Source organism: Morus notabilis, unplaced genomic scaffold (genome assembly GCF_000414095.1).
Source record: "Morus notabilis unplaced genomic scaffold, ASM41409v2 Scaffold1273, whole genome shotgun sequence".
NCBI classification, from domain to species: Eukaryota; Viridiplantae; Streptophyta; class Magnoliopsida; order Rosales; family Moraceae; genus Morus; species Morus notabilis.
This window is the reverse complement of record NW_010356724.1, coordinates 273741-295840: the sequence shown is the minus strand read 5'-3', so window position 1 is coordinate 295840 and position 22100 is coordinate 273741. Positions and strand designations below refer to the sequence as shown.

Genomic DNA, 22100 nt, shown 5'->3' with positions numbered 1-22100 from the left:
TTTTATATTTATATTTATTTTATTTAAATTTTAACAACTTATTTTTATTTTTAAAATAATTTTACAATTTATATTTATTATTTTATTACCCTATTATTACACTAAATATTTCAATTATGATTAATATAATATGTACACAATTTATTTTTAAAATTAAAAATATAAAATTAACTTAAAAGTATATTAATATTTTTACACTATTTCATTCTGATTCTGAGTGTAAATAAACGCTGTGACTCTGATTTCGAATCTTTTCACTAAATAAATAACTTATTTTGATTCTGATTTCTCACTTTAAATCTTATCCACTCTGATTCATGTTCATTCTGATTACGTGTAGGTAAACATGCTAATAGTAAAACATGCATTTTAATTCCATCCACGATAAGCACCGTGTTTTAGCCTTTAATTTTTTAATTGTATGAGTTGTAGTATCGTGCGCTTTAAATTTTTAACGGGTATATAAACAAATTTTAATAATTAATGTCTCGTTCACTTCGTAGATTCGAGTTTTTAATTCGAGTTGAGATATGATATTTTTTTAAAACTTTTCACTGTAGCAGAAAAAATTAAATGTAACATTTTTTGAGAACTTTTTATTATAAAAACTTAAAATTAAAAATTAGAATCAGTAAAATGAGCGAACCTGACTAAACTAACATTTAAAAACAACACTTCTTATTGGTATAGCTATAATACATAAAGGTTCCGGGTTAAAAAAATTGTAACTTAAGATGATCAATAAATTAATTTATTATTATACATTTTATAAGCATCTTATGTTCGAATAAATAGTTTTAGTATATAAAGAGTGTGGTATGATGGGACAGGAGGGGAAGACAGTTCGGGCTGACACTGTATAAAGGAGTCTGCGGGCACTGCGGCTGGTGGAGCTGATGAAGCGGCCAAGCCAAACATGCTTCTTTCCCCTCTGAGTCTGACTGCATCGTACTCAGGGCTATGCCATACATAACCTCTATGCACTTTCTCTCTCTTCAATCTTCACTCTCTCTCTCTCTCTCTCTCTCCCTCTCTCCCCCATGTGACTGTGCGTGCTTCTTGTCCAAATCTGCACTTTGTTTTTTTTTTTTAAATTTATTTTTCGCTGCAAAACAAAAAGTCGGCAAACAAAACAAAACAATTCGGACCATATATAGCATTTTCCCAGCCCATAAAGATCCGCCCCAAGTGACTTTGCCTTAGGCGAGTCCGTGTCAACTAAGGCCCAATTGTCTTCGGTTGTGAAGTTCCATGGCCTTCTTAAAATAGAGTTAAAGAGAAGGAGATTTGAATGGTTATTAGTGGAATTACAATTTACAAGTTTGGTACTTACAGACGATTAATATTGGGCATGCATTTTTCATAGAAATGGCCGACAGTTGCTCCCACTTGTGTTGAACTAGCTTCAGGGACGTCCTCTGTATGTGTTTTCGTGTGTGAGACTTGAGCAGTCTATTAGAAAAATTCATCGTCTTAAGCAGTCTATTAGAGAAATTCATTTTGATTTTAAACACATAGTAGTAGTAGAAGAGTTTAATAAACAATCAAATAGATATATAATTTTGAATGAAGTGCGTTTAAAAAGATTAGATTTAGAAAAAATAGATGTATCAACTTGCGTGTTTCATCACAACGTATGTTTCCGTCGGATGTTATATTTTCATAAATAAAATCGAACATGCTAAATGAAATATTTTCATGCCTCAGGTTGTACTGACGTCCTTCTAATGTGTCATTAGCATTGCATTGTATTATTTATTTCTTTATTTAAATGAAAGTTTTCCTTAAAAAAAAAAGAAATATTTTAATATGAAAAATTCAAATGGAAATCTAATTAGGATGTACATATATGGAGATGAAAAAGTTATTTAAGTGAGTGCATGTTTGAGCATAATTATTTCATTAATAGTATTTTTTTTAAATATAAAACATAGTTAAATTTTTTTAATCAAATAGAAAATTAATTAGGGTGTACATATGAGACGAGAAAAATGTTTATTTAAGGGAATATTTAAGAAAAAAATATTTGATTGAAATAAAAGAGAACAAAAATTTAGTCAAATATTTGTAACATAAAATATAGAAAGGATTGAAAGAAAACTACTTGAGCAAGGACATATTTGTAAAAAATTATTTTAATTGGGAAATTAGAGAAGAGAAAAATACTTTAACTTACCTTTTTGCGTTGAATGAATAGCTTTTTGTATACCAGATTAGTGGTCAAAATACTGTTCAAGTCTAACACTTTCAAAATATGTTACTTCTACCATAGGATCACCACGTACATTATAGAGAATAATGGATTCATACATCACATCCAAACACATTTTGATCAAACGATACTTACATGATCCTTAAAGTAGGAGAATCCCTTAAAATTTCTCACAATATCTGGTCTTAATCAATATGGACGTTTAATTCATGAATTCAGAATCATGATTCAAAATATTTTCGTTTTACGTGTGTTTTTATGAGAGAAAAATACTATAAAAAATCATGAATCATGATTCAGAATCAGTGACGAATACATGAAACAAACGAAGAGGAAAAGAATTCTTATATATGGTCACTGTCGGAGGTAGTGAAGGACAATCCCCCTTCAAAAAAAATTTATTTGCTCATATATATATATATATATATATAGATTTGCATAAAATTTATGACTAGTCCCCACAAAAAAAAGCACAAAATATATGAATAGCCCCCACAAAAAATTAAAAACTTCATTTTATTTATAAAAGTTTGAAGAAGTATCACTTTAAAGTAAACTAAATTCCAACTAATGTTAGTAAGCACTCAGCAAGATCTTCTCCCCTAATCATGACTTGGATTGTTTATTATAGTAAGTATACTTTTTTTTTTCCTTATTTTATAGTTTCTTGATTTTCTTCACTAGTGTGCATATCTTAAATAGAAAGTATACCCAACAATTATTTTTAGATAAGAAAGATATAACTCTAGTAAAAAAACAAAAAAAAAAAATCAATTAGACATAATTGTAATATGTCTACAACATTTTATTCCTTTTGTTCTAGATTGTAGTTCTATTTTATTTGCTTTAGTTTGAGCAAAAACTATATATTTTTTCTCTAATTTATAAATCAACTGTCAATTATACTATCAATAAATGAAAACTTACTTGTGTACATCAACAAAGACATTTTCCATGACTTTGACAATAAAGTTTTTATGTAATATTTTAAGACACGAAATTTATTGAGAATAAATATCTATTGTAGTTATTAGCTTTTTTTGACAAAAAATTCTGACTTTGTCACTTCATCACTGTATATAGTAAGAACTACTATTAAATCATACTTATAGAAATTGATATTTTAATTGTTAAATTAAATTTTTTTAAATATGTCTGATACGCGACATAATAATTTAAAAGAAAGCTTACGTCATACCATAAAAGCTTAGGGAAACCTTTTGCTTTCAGCCGTGAACTGATTTTCAAACTCGTTAAAGTCGACTGGTTAAGGTATTGGTTGTTTGGTCTCACCTTCTCTCGTAATAATTGGGACATTTTTTTTTTTACTATTGTGAAAAAAATAAAGAAGGAACTTATTTCCTTGCCTTTGTCTCTACTTTATTAGTTTTTTGCATTTTCTTTATTTGTCTTTGATGAGGATTTTGACTTTCGTGCTTCTATTTTATTTGATAATTTCCAACATGATCTTGGTTAAGATTCCCTTAATGAATGTCCGCAGTGGGATCCAAGAAAAACTTGCTACAACTTGTCGTTAACTCAGGTGTTCAAATATGCTATTGCCAGGTCGACATTTGGGGGATTTCGAGGACCTCTTGGTTTTTTTTTTTTATTATTATTTTAAATAATTTCCCTTTAATTTTTATTTTTGACTTTCTCTTGCTTTGTTGCCCTTGATTGCCATAAATACTAATTAATTATTTTAAACCCATTTAGTTTATGTGTTTAAGTTAATGATTCTTAATTTTAACATTTAAATTTTAAATTTTTTTATGAAAAAAAAAATTGTAACAGAATTAAAATTATAAATTTAAATGCATGAAATAAACGAAGTGTTATGTGAGTTTGTGACTGCACGAAAAAATGGCCTTTTTTACGTCGTGGCATTTCTTGAGTTCATCCCATTACATCTACAATCTATAATGTATAACTATATTATAAATAAGAGTTTTCATTTAGGCAGTATTTAAAAAATTAAGCCTCGTTTGGTTTTCTGTTAGATTGTGTGATTTAGTTTGAATTGTGATGATTTGAATTGCGATTCGAACATATATTTGGATGCACAAATAAATTATAATTTAAATTGAGAATAAAATCTAAGCTGTGTTTAAATAAAGTGTTAAAAACTGTTATTAGAATTTTATAACAAATCTTATAAAACTTCATTGTAAATGACATTAAAAAATATGCAATATAGATGAAGAATTTTCATTATAATCATATTGAAAAAAATCATCACCATCAGAATTGAAACAAAAAAGTTATGACATTTTTAAGTTTTAAGTTGAGGAGAGAGAAAAAGTAAGATTTGTGCACTGTTTATTTTAACAACTCAAACTATTTGTTACGATTTAAACCTTTGTTCATGATTCAAAATGGCGTTTGGGAGAGAAAAATTGAAGGACAATTCGAACCATTAACAATGCTTCAAACCGCTGAATTTTAGAATTCACCACCCCCTCTAAATTTTAACAATTCAAATTGTTGTCAAGAGTTCAACAGTTCCATATTATACTTTTTCTCTCTCTTTAATCTCAATCTTAAAAATGTTATAACTTATTTGTTTTAATTTTGATTGAGACGGTTTTTTTAATATGTTCATAATGAAGAGAGAAACAAATCCCCACCCATATTACATATTTTTTAATGTCATTTACAATGAGGTTTTATAAGATATGTTACAAACTCTAATGATAATTTTCAACACTTTATCTAAATACAGTTCAGATTTTAATTCCAATTCAAATTATAATTTATGTGCATATCTAAATACCGGTTCAAATCACAATTAAAATCATCACAATTCAGATCCTACGATTCTAACAAAAAAGATACAAATCTCCACAATTTGAGTTATTCAACCAAACAAGCCCATAGATTGTTAGAATTTAGGGAGTGGTAAATTCTAAAATCAAGAGTTTAAACCATTATCAATAGTTTGAATTATTCTCGTTTAGTTTTCTACTAAACATTAATTTAAATCCTAAACTATAGTTTAAATTGAATTATTGAGTTTGAGTTATTGAAACAAACATGGGCTTAGTCTCACTATTTTGCCTTTTTGTGGATTTTTACTTTTTTTCCACCTTACTTTTGCTATAGGACATATTTGTCCTTTTTGAAATTGTGTTTTATTTCCCTTTTCTTATTCTTTTTAGTTTTGTTTTTCCTTAAAACTTAAAAATAATCTATCTTATGCTAAAATATATATTAAATATTTTATTCTTCTAATTTATTAATTTTTTTTCCTCCACACCTTTAAAGTTCATTTTTTTTTTCTAATTGCCAATATGAAAACAATTGTTGGATATTATTATTGTATAAATTTTCCTTTTATTGTCATATTTACTCTCGAATAGTTTTCAATTTGTTTGTTCCGATAAAAATTATTTTCCTTTAATATGTCATATATATATTTATATATCTATACATAAATAATATTCAATAAACAAACATGATGTAACCATTTATTTTGTTTTATTTATTTTTTATGAAAAATACGATGTTAATTTTTCTCACATATGTTCCTAATAATTTTTATTTTTTCAAACAATCGTCTGAAAAGTTATTTTACCAAATGTGTTCTTTATATTTTATTTTGTGTTTTTTTTAAATAGCTTTTTTTCTCTCTCTCTCAAATGTGACTTTACTTAAACATTTTTTTCCCTTATCATACGTACCGTGTAATTAGCTTTCTTATATTTGATTTTTTTCATTTAACTCATTTTCTTTTAAGAATATCGAAACACTTGTTTTGACTATGATGTAGATTTCAGTTTATCTACTTTTACAAACAAGATCTAATGTGTAATTTGAACTATGAAATTGTAATTTCCTTTTAATGAAAGTGACACATTATGGTTAAAATAAATCTAAAAAGATTTAAACGAAAGCTTAAATACTTTAAAATAACTATAAAGAATATAATATTCACAAGAAATTCTCACATGCGAAGCACGTAACTTCAACTATCTATATTTATAAAGTGCATCTGAAAGACAAAATAATGGAATGAAATAATATGCATCACTAATGTTTCTTGACAGATTTTCCATATGGATGTGGAAGTATTGAATAAATTATCATTTACTAATTAACGTCAGTCTGAGAAAGTGAAATATATAACATATATATATATATATATTATGTTCTTTATTTCCTTTACTCTTGTATATTTGTTATCATATAATATTAACGACATGCAATTGGAAATAACGCGCTTGTTTCAACTTCTTGGAGTCGTGTGCGAAAGGCAAATGGATTACAATGTTTTGTTCATGATGGTTAGTTGACGTAACAGTTGATTTGTTACGCGGTTATTTTTAGTGAGTAAAATGTTACTGGTTCACATAGTGGGTGAATTTAGAACTCATTTTAAAATAATTTTATTTTTTTATATGAAAATAAAAATAAAAATATTTTTAATTTTTAAAAAAAATTATTTTTATTTTTATTTTTTATTTTTAATTGTGTGAAAGAAGATGGCCTGTGGCGTTGTCCGCGTCATCCCAGCACCCAACCAAGAAGCCCAAAGCCATGATACATCGTATGGGCCCACATGATCCAAACTTCGTTGAACTTCATCATGATCATGGCCCTAGACAAGAAGAGACACACACAATCACTCTCTCTCTCTCTTCCCCAAGCTTGAAGAGTAAAGATTCTTGCTATTCTTCCCAAATCAATCCAATCACCCTAATAAAGCCCATCCGTTGAAGCCCGCGTAGACCCTATCTCTCCTCTCTCTCTCTCTCTCTCTCTCTCTCTTCTTGTCGTCCCTGTTCGGTCTGTGTTTTTATTTTGTGTTTCTGCGAAGGTGGTGAAGAAGATCAATCAAGGATTCAGAACCCCTTCTCTCCTCTCGCATACGACACGACACAACGCAACGCAACACGTTTTCAGTCCCTTCTTACTCCACTTTTGACCATTTCTTTCTTTCTTTGACTTTCTTCACCCATTCTCACCCAATTTGGACCCCCAAATCATTGTTTTTCGATTGGGACCAAAGTTTTGAAATTTTTCGTTGATTCTTTTCGAGCACCAAGTTAATCGTGATCTGGGTACTGCTGGAACGCGGATTTGGGAACAAAAAGGACTTTGATTCGCTAACCCTAGCTTTGGATTACGTCGAAATATCCGAAAAAGGTAGGATTTTTCGTTTCCCCTTTGGCCCTTACTGAGATGAAACGGATTTGGGGAAAGAAACGATGATTGGGAAACCCTAGTTTGTGTTTGGGAATCGGAAATTCATGGAACCGCCATTGTCGAGCTTAGTTCTTGTGGTGTTTGGCTTGTTGATTTCCGTTTTCGCTCTCCGCGTCGACTCACAGCCCTCGGGAGATGGATCGACCAGTCGTAAACAGCCACCGCCTCCGGTTGTAGCCTCTCATTCTCCACCGCCGCCGTCGCCGCCGCTTCCACCATCACCGCTGCCACCTCCACCATCACCGCCGCTACCTCCACCACGGCCTCCTCCTCCTAGTTCGCCGCCACCACCGCCATCGCCATTTCCCCCTCCGGCGCCCCCGGCTCAGGGCCCTGCAAAACAGCCGAATGCAAAGAACGAATTGAACAGAAATAGATCGGCGCTGCCGCCGCCGCCGCCGTCGCCGCACAGAAAATCTAGTCATGAGGGGAGAAATAGTGCACCGAGTCGGCATCCACCGCCGCCGCGACGTAAAAGCAAGATCAATGCCGGGAAGAAGGTTGGGTTGATGTTTTCTGGAATCGCGGCGATTCTTCAGATTGGGGTGATTAGCTTCTTGGTCTTCAAGAGACGGCAGCTTCTAAAGGTCACCAACAGATACGAAACTTGTTCTTAAGGTTTTATTACTGTTGTTTTTCTTCCATGAATCGTCCAGATTTCTCATCAATTCTTTGAACTCTGCTGGAGCCTATTTGTGGGTTTGAGATTATTCTTTTGAGGGAGAACGTTACTGCGCCGGATTTGATTGAACTCTGATTCATTAGTGAGCGGCGGGAGCATCTTGATTGGTGGTTATTGGAGAATCGGTTACTTCATTTTGTTCATCGCATTTGTTCTGTAAATGGGTAATTGTTGATTTGACATTTTCTTCATTTTGCTGTATGTTGACTTTTCGTTTCTGTTCATCGTTTGGTTATTTAGCCTAAAAATTATCACACGGCTTATTATCCCAAAAAAGAAGAGACCCAGTTCAGCCTATTGTGTTATTATTAGTTCATGCCTTTTTCTTTCTTTTTTTATTTTTCTGCTAACCTTTGTTAGTGCAAGTGTATTACAATGTTAGATATAATGAAAAGATCAAGGGTTACAGTGATAATGTCTAGTTTTTTATGTTTGCAAAATTGTGACATAAAATAGTAATAGTATACTTTTTATGGTTTCATACCACTAATGACTATGTATTGCAGAATTATGTAAATTTCTTTTTCTCCTTTGGTGAACTTCTCATAGAGAGTAACTTTTTTTTTTTTTTTTTTTTTTTGGATGCAAGCCATTAGCAAAAGTATTGGAGGGTTAGGTTGTCTTGTCTTTAGAGGGGCAAGTTTGAAACTTCGCGTTACAGAAAGGAAACAAATGCTAACTTCTTTGGCAATGTCTACAGCTAATTAACACTCAAGAATTGGCTTAGGAGTTTGCTTAGGAATATGTTCTGTATCTAGTTTATTTAGTTACAACGGCAAGTAAAACCTAAATCTTTGTTCTGTATATTTGTAATCTCATTGTTGTCTTCCCCATTAATTTTGATTGTGACTTACTGCGCTTTCTTAAAAGGGAGTTATTATTTGCTCAGAAAGTTTCATAAATCCTCTCGAGTAATCTTGCTTGTGGTTTTGATTATTAAGGATTATATATTTTAACACGGTTCTGGTGGAGTGGTGGTTCTCTTGGCAATTTTTTGATCAGGTTAGGATTGATAGACTGATCTATGATATTGCTGCATCAGTATAGTTTGGTTATTCTTGTCATTCCTAATTACTACGGGTAGTTTTGGCATATGGGTTATTTAGGGGTTGTTCGGTTAGGTTAAAAACTCAAAAAAAATCAACTCGAGTTTTAATTTTATTTAAGTTTATGTTCTTTTAAGTTTGAACTCGAGTTTGGGATTAAAACTCGAGTTCACATTTTCCCTTCAACTTGAGTTTAGAAATTTGAACTCAAATTAATGAACAATATTTTTTTATTCTTAAAAATGTTATAATTTTTTTGTTTTAGTCTTGATTGAGATGATTTTTTTTCTATGCGTTGACAACGAAAAGACGAATAAAACCTCACTCATATACCCTATTAAAATTTTTTATCACCATTGAGTTTTTATTAAAATACTATCTAAATATAAATTCAAGTTTTGACTCACTCAAACACAAACTCAAAAAAGATTCTTATTCCAAACCATAACTCAAATGTACACAATCAAACACAAATTCAAATTACAACTTTAACTTAAGTTATAACTCAAATTTAATTTAAGAACTATATTTAAGTCACACCCCAAAAAACAGGTCCTTTTAACCGTTTAAATTCATGGTTTTTGATTTTGTTATAATATTTTTTTATTAAAAAAAAAAAAAATTTAAAAAATTAAACTCATATACCAAACGGTCTGTACAAGTTTATTGACCAACTAAGTCGTCCTACAAGTTTATTGACCAACTAAGTCGTCGGAAAACGACTTAAATTTATTGACCAACTAAGTCGTCGGAAAACGACTTAAATTTATTGATCAACTAAGTCGTCGGAAAACGACTTAAATAGATAATATAAGAAGTCGTTAATATAAGAAGTGAGAAACGACAACATTTGTTCAAGTTTCAAAGTTACTATTTTACGAGCTGATCAGACAGGAGAATTTTTGGCACGATCATTTTACACCTGTTAGTGCAAAAATATTATATTTTTTTTTAAAAAAATCTACTTTTATAACAAATTTAATTTGAATAAAATGAAAATATAAGATTAGCGACCTCGATTCACAAAGTTGATGGTAAATTAATGATATTAAATATGTAAACTAACGCTTGTATGGTTTATATTAGTTGGGAGAATACCAAATCTAAATACAAGTGATCGCTTGCACCTCCCAGAAAGGCTCCCCCGTGTTGGGTGTACACTATTTTTCGTGCTGAACCAGACTTCCTGACATTGGCAACCGTTGCTTTTTCAGCTTATTTATCTGCACATTCTTCATATTTGACTGAATGAAAGGTTATTGACTGGTCATAGATTGACATTTCATTTAGTATTGCTACAAAATATGCCAACTACAGTTTTGAACATTTGATAGTCCGGCTCAACTCGTACCCACATCAAATAGAATATGGTGAACAGAATCTTCTCCTCGCAAAACCCGAAACCTTGTGTTATGGCTCGAATTTGTAGTCAATCCTATTTCCGATAGTAACAATTAACAATTCAATCCATTTTTTTCCATTATTTTCATATCCTTAGTCATGCGAATGGAAGTCTAACTCCAAGTTGTTTAAGAATAGTAGCCAGTATTCATAGTTTGCTTGGTTTTGTCTCATATATATATATATATATATATATATATATATTGAAGTGTTTCTATTCTATTTGACGGGGTCATGGTTTCATCAGACACAAACTGGTAGGGTGAGGCTCATGTGGCTCCTTCAAGTAGGCCCCACCAGTTTGTGATAGGATTAAATAACATTTTTCATATTAGAGAAGTGAAGCTTTGAGTTTGCAAATAAAACTAAAGAGTCAAAACTTAAGTAGAAAGAGCATTGAAAAAAAAAAAGAGAGAAAAAAAAAAGAAACGTTCTCTAAGTTTTATCTCATTCCTACTTTATTCTTAACTTTAAAATTGTTCTACTTTTAGTCCCTAATCTATTACTTTGTCTCAGTTTAAATCCTTTTCACGTGTTAAATATTTAACGAGATTTGAGGAAATCACATACCAAAATTAAAAAATATGAAGTTTAGAGACTATTAGTGGAGCATTTACATTAAACTTCATCAATTCAATAACCTTGCAGGTGGAGGACACACGCAGATTCTATCAAATATTAAATACCTAACTAACAATGGAAATGAAACTAAAACAAAGTAATAGATTAAAAACTAAAAAAAGACATTTAAAAAATTAGGGACTTAGAGTGAGATTGGAGGTAATGCTCAACATCATCTATAGGATTAACCTGAAAAGAAACAGAACAATGTTAGGGGTATTATGATAACACTCAATTATAAAAGGGTTCACAACATGAAATCTATAGATAAAGCTCAGTTTCTGTTTGTTGTGTTCGATACAAATGGTGTGATCCCAACTTTTTTTAAAAAAAAAAAAAAAAAATTTATTATTATTATTATTATAATGATGATGATGATGATGCATTCGGATATATGCTGCAGAGAATGGACGCTATGTGTGACATGGCACTTTCTGTCTTTCTGTTCCCGTTTCTCTTCATATCGCTTTGTATAAACTTGACAGGTGAAACATTTAAAATCATGGTTTATATATATATATATATGTAAATAACACCATGACAGCTTCAATTAAAATGACAGAGATGGTAGTCATAGGTTCTATTCATTGGGATCTTTATTTTTTTTTAATTTTCTTTTTCTTTTAAAACTTTCTCTTCTGCTTTGTTTGGTAAAAGGGGTTAGTGAACTGTCCAATTAGTAGTTCTCACTCGTTGAAATTTGTAAATTCCTGTAGTCAACTCATTCGAAGCGGTTGACATATTATGAGAGGAAACGTAAAGCAACCTCATTTAAGTTTCAACGTTTGACAAGTTAGAAAAGGCAAAGCATAATAAAGAACTCGTCTACATTTCATATAATAGAATAGACTCCGGCTAAAGAGTGAAGGAAATGCTAATGAGCACACCAATGTGTAAATTAGGCTAGGTATTAATTTGAAGTTTATTCTTTCTTATTTTTTATTTTTTGAAACTGGTATTCCTTTTGAGGTTTAGTTGTTCACTTTCACCACGCCACTTCTAAATTAGACTTACATTTCTACGTTTATTTTACCAATTTGAGTTGTTACAGTAAAAAACTCTCAGAAATAGTCACATCTAATTTTTTTTTCTACAGTAAAAAACTCTCACATAAAATCACATATCAATTCGAATTAAAAACTTAAAATCAGCGAACTAAACGAGCCCCCTGAACACCTATACTATTTCTGAAAAAATCAGTTTTCTTCTGATATGTGTGGACACTTAACCTTATCTCCCGGAACACTTGTATTCATTTTTATGAGGGTGAAATCTCACTACTCATATAAGATGGATCCCACTAAATTAATAGGTAAGGTCCAACCTAATGAGATTCATCTTTTTATGAGTGAACAGATTTATTCTGTATGGATGAATCATTTTTCTATCACATGGGACTCATTGTCTATCATTTTGGGGTGTGTTAAACACTCATGGTGTCCACATGGAAAGGAAGACTTATTTGTCATGTAAGTAGAAAGTAGTTTACCCTTTTCAGAAACAGCGCAGCTATGATTTTGCAAAAGCTGTTTTCAGAGCTTCCGAAAAGAGTGATAGGAAAAAAGAAAAAAAACATGAGAGTTTTCAACGTTTTCAGCAAGAAATAAAAGCGCATTGTTCCGAAAGGGTACTTCCACGACCACAACCAAGCCTTCATAGACAAAATAATAAAAAAAAAGGAAAAATTATTATATTTTACTTTAAAACGACCAAGTTCAAGTCAGCTCTTAATATAAACGGTTTGATCCCCTAATTACAAGCTTACTCACCTCGAATATTTAGAGTTTTGCCCAAAAGAGGAGACAGGAATTGTAAACCCCAAACTCTGGTCCCCCATTAAGAAAATTTTGTAGACGCTAAAACAGATGAATTTCTTTTTTAGTAAAGTGGATATCATAGTCATAGAAAAGCTCTGAGATGAAGATATCATCAGCAAAAAAAAAAAAAAAAAAAAAGTTTTTAAGATATATATTTGGTTCCATATTTTCATGGCAGCTTGCATCACAACGTTAACATAATGATAAGTTTTGGCTCTTCATGTTATGTTGGTAGCATATCTTCAATTCAAAACTTATACTATTATAATAAAATATAATACACTCAGTAATTAATTATGTCTCAGCTAAGTAAAGCCAAGAACAAAAACTGAATTTACAAATTCAGTGTGCCTAGCAACTGACAGAAAATCCAGAAGTAAAAGCTGTGATGGGGATTTTCTCGATCTTGGGGTCTTGGAATTGGATGAGCAAAACCCAATATCTCACCTTTTGCAGAAGAAGTTCTCTCTAAGTAATGCATGCAATTGAACCAGTTCATGTGCCATGTTCTTTGTTGATACCATTATTGTGTAATAGTAAAAGCAGAAGCAAAAGAAAGAATCAAGGAAAAAGAGAAAAAAACAGCTTACCATTTCAGATAATTAGAAGGCACAGTATGTAGAGAAGAGAGCCTAGAGGCCCCAAAGCATATAGAATATGTCTCCGGTCAAACAAGCAAACCTCAAAATATCAGACATGTTCCTTACAAGGGATATTGAAGATATTAAGTATTGTAGCAGAAAAGACAGGATCCTCCTGTGGCCCTACATTATTCGACGATCAAAACCTAAAAAACGCTCCCTAGCCACAAATTCAAAACATGAAAAAAGTATATTGACCCACGAGGGTCCATGACCAAAGTACTCTTTTGGCCTTTGATGGAGAGAAACCATTATTGAGGCTTGAGACTTTAACCATCTGCCCATAGAAAAATAAAAAATCTAAGAAAAATTAAAAGTTTCAGATTAAAGATGTGAAAAAAGAAAATGAAGTCAAATGTTGAAAAATAAAAAGGAAATATTTTAGTTTGGAAAAATTGACATTACCATTGGGTACTCTGGAATTGGAAGCAAGATCAAGCCAGGAATCTGCAGCTGTGTTCTTTGGTGGCCATTCCCCAAAGAAGTGATGGAGTGGCTTTTGGGTATCAGCTTCCTTGACGGCACTTTCATTTGCTCTTTCTGATTTGAAATCAGTGCCCAAGATGAAACAATGTTGCTGATCCTCGGATGACTGCTTCATGGGTTCTTTGGAATTGTCTGTGAGGCCTTGGAACTGTGGTTGAGAGTAGCCTCTGTAGGAACTCATCAGAGAATGACATGACTCAGGAAAGTTTCTTGCATTTCCTGAAGATTCAGGAAAGAAGGCCAGCTCGTCCATACTTTCCTTTGTGCCATGAAAATACCTATAACAGCAAAACAACTCAAATGAAACAAAGAAACGGTAAAGAAAATTAACAAGTAGTTTTAGTTTGAAAACACTTACCTGTAATCTTTATCGGACTGAGTACTGTAAGATTCCGATTTCAGACAGAAATAAGGACTGCTGTTGTTGTTGTTGCTGGCATTTTGAGTTGACAAACCATAATCAGGAGGCCTAGAAGATGAAGAGTGAGGGTAAGCAAAGGGATAAAGAGAGGGGTTGTGGTGAGAAGGATGGTGGGAAAGTGATTCGGACATCATTGATGAAGGAAGCTGAGAGTAGGAAGAGATTGTTGGAGTGGTACTAGAAAGATCTCTGTTGACAGATGACATGACTGGTGAAGGGTTTGTGATAGTAGTTGTAGCATTCGTAGCTGTTGTTATGGTTGTAGATGATGAAGAAACTTCCACAGGCTTTCTTGAACGGTTTCTGCCTCGATGCATATGTCTCTCACAGTACTTGGAATCTGGGTATGCTTCTTTTGAGCACCTCCATTTTTTCCCATCTGTTCTTCTGCACCTACCAGGCTCTGGGTCTACTTTTCTGCCAAAACCCATCTCAAAACATCCCCACCCAGCTGCTGAAATCACACCAGGGATTAAGATACAGATCCCAAGTTTTCATTTTGTCACAGATTAATACAAACAAGAACACTTTTTTTTTTTAATTCAGATAAAGTTAAACTAGAGAGCTAAATAAAAAAGGATGCTTACTAGGATGGTGAGAGAAGAGTCTTGAAGAGAATGAGGAGTCCAAGCTTCTTTTAACAGAATATATGAGATCAGGTGGGATGGGGACTCCTGAGACCATGTATTTGAAGATAAGAGCTTGGTGTTCAAGCTCCTGCCACTGAGTTGCAGTGAAAGGAGACCTGTTTCTTGCACTTGCATTTGCACTTATCATTTTCTGAAAATATCAAGCAGTAAAAGAAGAGGAAAAAAAAAAAAAGGAAAAAATAACAAGAAGAACAAGAAAAATGAACAGCTTAAGAAGATTTAAGGGACAGAGAGAAGGCAAGCAGGTTTGTTCTCCTTGGGCTCATAGGTTTGTTTTGGGGGGTATTTTTGCAAAAGACCATTGGGATGCAGATTCTTCTGTGCTTGGATAAAACTTACAGCCCCTTATGACCCTGGTGCTACAACGCAACCCTCCTCTCTCCTCTCTCTCTCTCTCTCTTCTGAGTGGTCTGCTCTTATTATGACTGCGTCTCTGATGCTACTGCTTCTTTTCTGCAGCGCCCTGTGTTGCTGCCCTTGTCTCTGAAATTTTTACGAAAATTCATAAATAAATGAGGAAAGCAGAGAACAAGATTAAAAAAATCTCAAATATGGGTCACTTCTGTGCACCTCTCATTTTGATGTCTCCACATCATAAATATAGATCCCCACAAAAAGAAGAAATAAAACAAAATAAGTAAATAAAATAAATAAATAAAGGTGGCCTTTGAAATTGAATAAATGGAAAAATGGAGGTGCAGAAGTTTTTTAGTAGTGGGTATAGCAAAATCTCTTTTGTTTGTAATGCGAGTAAGGCTACTGAAGCTTGGCGTGAGTCAGTAAGAGAAAGTCTGTACATGTCTTGCTCTTATTGAGAGACATAAGAGGCCAATAAGCGCAGCTCAGTTCTGCTTTGTGGTACGGATTAATGCTTTTTCTCTCTTTTTTACCTTTTTCCTTTCGTTTTTTATCGTGGTTTTACCACACTTGCTGTGAAAATTTGGGACAACATCCTAACATAGCTACCAAATTAAAAAAAAAAAAAGGAGAGAGAGAGAGAAAAACAAATAATGGTTTGTGGCAGTATATACAGATGTATTTACCTTTACCAGATTCCGTTGTAGGTCACGGTTAAGAACCAGTTCTACAAGAGTCTTTGAACAACGGGGAGAGACGGCATCTAGTCTGCTGTCAAATCACTATAACCGACTTGAAACCTCTCAAAAAAAGATGAAACTTTAGAAATGACAATTAGTTTTGCTAGAAATCCATTGGTCGCATGTTTAATCAACAACTTGATTGCATGATTTGATTTTCTTTCTCGTATAATAAAATTTTCACGGTTCCTTTTATAATGTCCATTGAACTCTTTTTTTTTTTGATAATTTCTATACCTCACCAAAATTCACCCCTCCACCGTACTCGTTGATATGATATGACTAAAGTCTCTACCTTCAAACGCAATTTCTCTCTCTCTCTCTTTCCTTTATTTTTCTTTTTTATTTTCTATGAAAGATATTTGCTCTAAATGAAAAGTAAAAAGCCTCACAAAATATCCTCACATACTATATTATATATTTTTTCTTAGGAATTGTGAAGATTGGGGGGGGCTGGAGGTGTAAGGAGGCATTAAGACAAGTGTAAGTGATGATGTCAATACAGGAGGCAAGGGAAAAGACCATTGGTTATAGGGAGGCATTGGTTTGTTTGGTTGCACTTGAAAGCACTTTTTTCTTTTTTTCTTTTTTCTTTTTTCCTTTCCTCAAGGGTTGGCATTTGGCAGGTAGTGTCAGGGAAGTGCACTAAGGTGATGACTGTTTAGGCCTCTGTTTCTCTGCCTCAAAACACATGCCACTTCTCCTTTAATGTGCCTCAACTAACTCAGCCTTATGCTCATGAATCCAACATTTCCTCACCTTCATTTCTTTGAATCCACCTCTTTCCATATTAGTCACATTCATCTATCCATGTTAAGCAAATTTTGTTGGCAGACTGAGCTCAGGTTTTTTTTTTTTTTTTTTTAAATTTAATATAACAAGGCAGGGTCTAAAGCTCACCTGGGGATGCTTTTTGACTGAAAAAAGACCTCTCGGGTCAGTGACAAACTTGTATTGTGACTTTGTGGCGTTTCCCAAAAATGAGATAAAAAGTTTTTTCTTTTTTTCCTTCTTTTGGTTTTCTTTCACGAGATTGTAGAGACTCTTATAGACCAAGTCTGTGATACTGTGTTATTCTGAGATGCCATTGGTCATATTATAAATTTGTCGCTATTGTTCAATCTCTTCTCAGCCATTAGAAAATTTGGACCTTGTATGTGCTCGTTAAATCAATTTTGACAAAATTATCTCATGTAATCCACATTATTCTGATAAGAGTCGTAAGTTTGAAACTGTTGTACGAAACTATTATTATATGACTTACACTTTGAGCTAATGCCACCACCTCTAGGGTGGGGTTTTTCCTTTTCTGAAAGCTTTCTAGTCTGAAAGTACTTTTAATAATAAAATTTTTGGAAACCTGGACCTACCATCGATCGACTCTGGTAGATCATACACCTTTTTTATTATTATTATTATTATTATTATTATTAAATTACAATATGCGCTGCACAAATAACAAACTACCCAGAAACTGTAAATTGTCATAATCTATTTCTTTCCGGGGGTTTCAGAATTTGGAGTTTGATTAGATGATGAATGAGTATTAGATCATTAATGAGTTGTTCTTTTGCAACAAAACTCAAAAAAAATTTAAACTCAAGTTATAACTTTATTCAAGTTCACTTTTTTTTAAGTTCTAACTTTATTCAACTTTACTCAACTTTATTCAAGTTACAATTTTAACTCAAGTTATAACTCAAATTCAACTCAAAAATTACACTCAAATCACACTCTAAAACAACAACCCCTAAATCTTTCCTTTCATCTCAGCCCACTGAAATTAAGTCGGTTATGCATTTATAATGTTTTACCGAGGCCTAAAATTCCAATGAGTGTAAATAATGACGAAAAGGCACAGTTAGTAAGATTTCATGTCATTAAATATCAGTATATTCACCACTTTCATGGTTTTTATCCAACTCAGAAGTATAACAGAAGCTTGCTTAAATGCCAAGTCAGAACACAAGTATTTGAAGAAGAAAAGACTGATATGAAAGTAAAAGTGCCCAGAAGTACCAAATGGAAAATTCTTATTAGTTGGGTGGATTAAGTTCATGAATGATAACATAAATATCTGCATGTTAATGTTTATTGATGTCTTGATTATTATTATCCATGTAAAAAGCAGAGAGTGACTAAAGCCCAAAGGGATTAAATTAGGCTGCAAACTAATGAATATCTCTATGGAATATATTACGTAAGACCAATTTAGTAGTGCCGTAAATTTTAAAAAAATTATTGATAATTGTGTTGAAAACATAATCTATTTCTTTCCGGGGGTTTCAGAATTTGGAGTTTGATTAGATGATGAATGAGTATTAGATCATTAATGAGTTGTTCTTTTGTAACAAAACAGAAAAAATTTAAACTCAAGTTACAATTTTATTCAAGTTCACGTTCTTTTAAGTTCTAATTTTATTCAACTTTACTCAACTTTATTCAAGTTATAATTTTAACTCAAGTTATAACTCAAATTTAACTTAAAAATTACACTCAAATCACACTCCAAAAGAACAACCCCTAAATCTTTCCTTTCATGTCAGCCCACTGAAATTAAGTCGGTTATGCATTTATAATGTTTTACCGAGGCCTAAAATTCCAATGAGTGTAAATAATGACGAAAAGGCACAGTTAGTAAGATTTCATGTCATTAAATATCAGTATATTCACCACTTTCATGGTTTTTATCCAACTCAGAAGTATAACAGAAGCTTGCTTAAATGCCAAGTCAGAACACAAGTATTTGAAGAAGAAAAGACTGATATGAAAGTAAAAGTGCCCAGAAGTACCAAATGGAAAATTCTTATTAGTTGGGTGGATTAAGTTCATGAATGATAACATAAATATCTGCATGTTAATGTTTATTGATGTCTTGATTATTATTATCCATGTAAAAAGCAGAGAGTGACTAAAGCCCAAAGGGATTAAATTAGGCTGCAAACTAATGAATATCTCTATGGAATATATTACGTAAGACCAATTTAGTAGTGCCGTAGATTTTAAAAAAATTATTGATAACTATGTTGAAAAAAAAATTGTTATAAAAAGTAACTGATTGTTTAGTAAATTCTAATTATACAAGTATTAATTCTAAGAGTATTATGAGTATTATGAAAATTTTATTAATTGTATTTTAAGATAATTTTTATACAATTTAAAAATTAAAATTACCTTTAAACTGCTTCTGATTTTGACATAAATTCTTTAAATTTTTTTTAAAATCACATTTTATGATTTTTATCAAATATAAAAACTCTAAGAATCAGTACTAAATATACCCTTAGCCTTACAGCTTTGAAAAGAACCAGCTTACAATTGCCAGGTGGCGATTTCCGTACGAGTACATTCCAATTAATGGAGTCAAGTTATAAGCTTGGAAACTTCACTAAAGAAAGTACAGTTGTTTCCATGATTTAGCTAGACTCAATATTAAGGTACTAAGTATCTACTTTTCAGTCGGAAAGTACAGATTGTTAGTCGTCAAACTAGGGAAGTAAATGGGGTTGAGGCATTTTTTGCTAAAAAGTTTCAGTTAGTAAAGTTGATCGAAAAACTTCATAGAACATATGACCAATGAGTAATTCTCAAACTACATGAATGAATATCCAACTAATACCAAAGGGCACATAATAGAGATATTTGTAAGACAAAAAAAAAAAGAGAGAAAAATTAAGCAAATGTAATGAGGACCACTTACCAAGCTTAAAGGTTCTCACACGACCAGACCTGTCTCGCTTCAGGATTTCTATTGAGCTTTTTGGTGACAAGTTACACTCACTTCCTCTAGAATTACAAAAAGGCAAAATAAATTAGTATAATATCGATTATATGCCAGTACAACCAGGAATAAAACACCGAACACGGAAATGGCGTCTGAGGAATTTCATCGAACAGGTGGTATGCAATAAAAGCAAAACATCAGGAGGGAAAAAAAAAAAGAAGAAGAAACCGGATGGCACGAAAACCTAGCGAGCTGCTCCTACGCTTACCTACTGAAAAACAATCAATCACCACTGACGTTTGAAATAAATCCCCAATGGCCAATTCGAAAGTTTTCAATCTTGGAACACTTGAACGGGAAAAAAAAAGTTGACAGAGAGATAAAATTATTGATTTGAGGCTTGAGCCTACCTTCCATGGCGGCGACACGACGAGCTGCGGCGAAGGGTGACAGATTGGGATTTGGGGTGTTGGAGTTTAGCTCAGTTAAGTTCAGTTCAGTTGAGGGGGTTTTGAGTTCTCACCAGTTTCGTATGTGTTCTAGATTTAGTGGGCCGGCTCCGAATCGGTGCGAAACCCACCCCATTTTAACTATCCGGCATGCTCCGCCCGAAATCGATTGTAATTCGTAACATGTCTAGTTTGGGTTCCTTCGGGAAAAAGATTCAAATTAGGGTATGTTTAAATTTGAAAATCTAAGAGGGATTTGAGTTTAGAAATTTTTTATTTTGAGAGTTTAAAGGGTTGTTCTTTTAGAGTATAACTTGAGTGTAGTTTTTGAGTTATAATTTGAGTTAAAGTTGTAACTTGAATAAAGTTGAGTAAAGTTAAATAAAGTTGAAACTTAAAAGAACGTGAACTTGAATAAAGTTAGAACTCGAGTTGTCTTTTTTTGAATTTTTTTAGACAAAAGAACATAATGTCACTTTAGTTTAAACGTCTTTTTACTTTTTACAAAATAAACATCAATTTGAAATGAATTTGGGTTCAAATCCCTTGAATCCAACAACTAAACGACCATTTTATGTTTTGAAATGCTCTTTCTTGTGTTATGTTGAGCGAAAATTTTTATTTATTGGTGACATGTTTGTTTAACCGTATTAGAGCATTATATTATATAATAATACAATAATATAATATTTAGTGTGGTAGTCGTAATACATATAATAAATTAATAAGGTATACGTTGTATTATTAAATACATCTAATTTTTTGCATATTGTATTATTTTAAAGTGGAGTAATGATTCATGTTGGAGCGGGGTCGGGTTAATATAGAGTTGCATATTGTATTATTTTAAAGTGGAGTAAATTTTATATTTATTAAAAATTACATTTTGATCCTAAAAATTTTGTAAAATTACATTTTGACACCAAAACTTTTGTAAAATTACACTTTTACCCTAAAATTTTATGAAATTTCATTTTGACCCCAAAACTTTTGAAAAATTATAGTTGACCCCAAAATTTTGAAAATTACATTTTGACCCCAAATTTATTAAAATTACATTTGATCCCAATTTTATTAAAATTGTTCACTTTGACCACTTATGCAATACGTCATGACACCAAACACCGTATTCTATTATAATAATACAACACAATACACCTTATACAATACAAGCTACCAAACATGACCTTGGTGTAAATATTACAATTATAAATCTTGAAAAAAATACTAATATTGTTATAACAAATGATCCATTATAAATAGATGTGAAAGTTTGGGCCATTCGACACAAATCTAGTGATTTGAATGATAATTTTGCGTCAGACTGGGCTAGCTTGTTATTTTCACTGGGTCGGGTTGGTCACAACCTTGAAGGAAGGAGGGTTGGGGCGGCTAAAAAGATTTCAAACTCGAAATCTCAACCCGACTCGAACACTTAAGCGGGCATGGTCACCCAAGACTATGATAAACAAAATAATAAATTTAAACTGATTACCACAACCAGATTAAATATCTTATCCGCTCAAACTAATCATCATTAAAGAAATGAGATTTGAGTGGACATATGTTTGTTAATTATTATGAAAACACAAAAACTACAAAATAAGAAAAAAGATCTTATGAAGATAGAAATCTCTTAGGATCTCTT

General features: G+C 32.1%; 2 protein-coding genes across 6 annotated transcripts; one reads left to right on the top strand and one right to left on the bottom strand.

The window, feature by feature from the left end:
* Window positions 1-6871: 6871 nt before the first annotated feature.
* On the top strand, window positions 6872-8514 carry LOC21392921 (vegetative cell wall protein gp1). Its single transcript, XM_010088523.2, has one exon. It carries the CDS (start codon window positions 7462-7464, stop codon window positions 8032-8034), a length of 573 nt encoding a protein of 190 aa, XP_010086825.1. The 5' UTR covers window positions 6872-7461; the 3' UTR covers window positions 8035-8514.
* Window positions 8515-13545: 5031 nt separating this feature from the next.
* On the bottom strand, window positions 13546-20653 carry LOC21392920 (growth-regulating factor 5). 5 transcript variants are annotated; one of them, XM_024176551.1, is made up of 8 exons: window positions 20414-20653; window positions 19980-20065; window positions 16226-16307; window positions 15753-15767; window positions 15120-15665; window positions 14470-14986; window positions 14031-14389; window positions 13546-13902 (listed from the first exon to the last, which is right to left on the bottom strand). In XM_024176551.1, exons 5-8 carry the CDS (start codon window positions 15307-15309, stop codon window positions 13895-13897), a joined length of 1074 nt encoding a protein of 357 aa, XP_024032319.1. In that variant the 5' UTR covers window positions 15310-15665; window positions 15753-15767; window positions 16226-16307; window positions 19980-20065; window positions 20414-20653; the 3' UTR covers window positions 13546-13894. The 5 variants fall into 5 exon arrangements, with proteins under 5 accessions (XP_024032319.1, XP_024032280.1, XP_024032225.1 ...); XM_024176512.1 differs by lacking the exon at window positions 15753-15767 and having other exon boundaries at window positions 16226-16310; XM_024176457.1 differs by lacking the exon at window positions 15753-15767.
* Between the last annotated feature and the right edge of the window lie 1447 nt (window positions 20654-22100).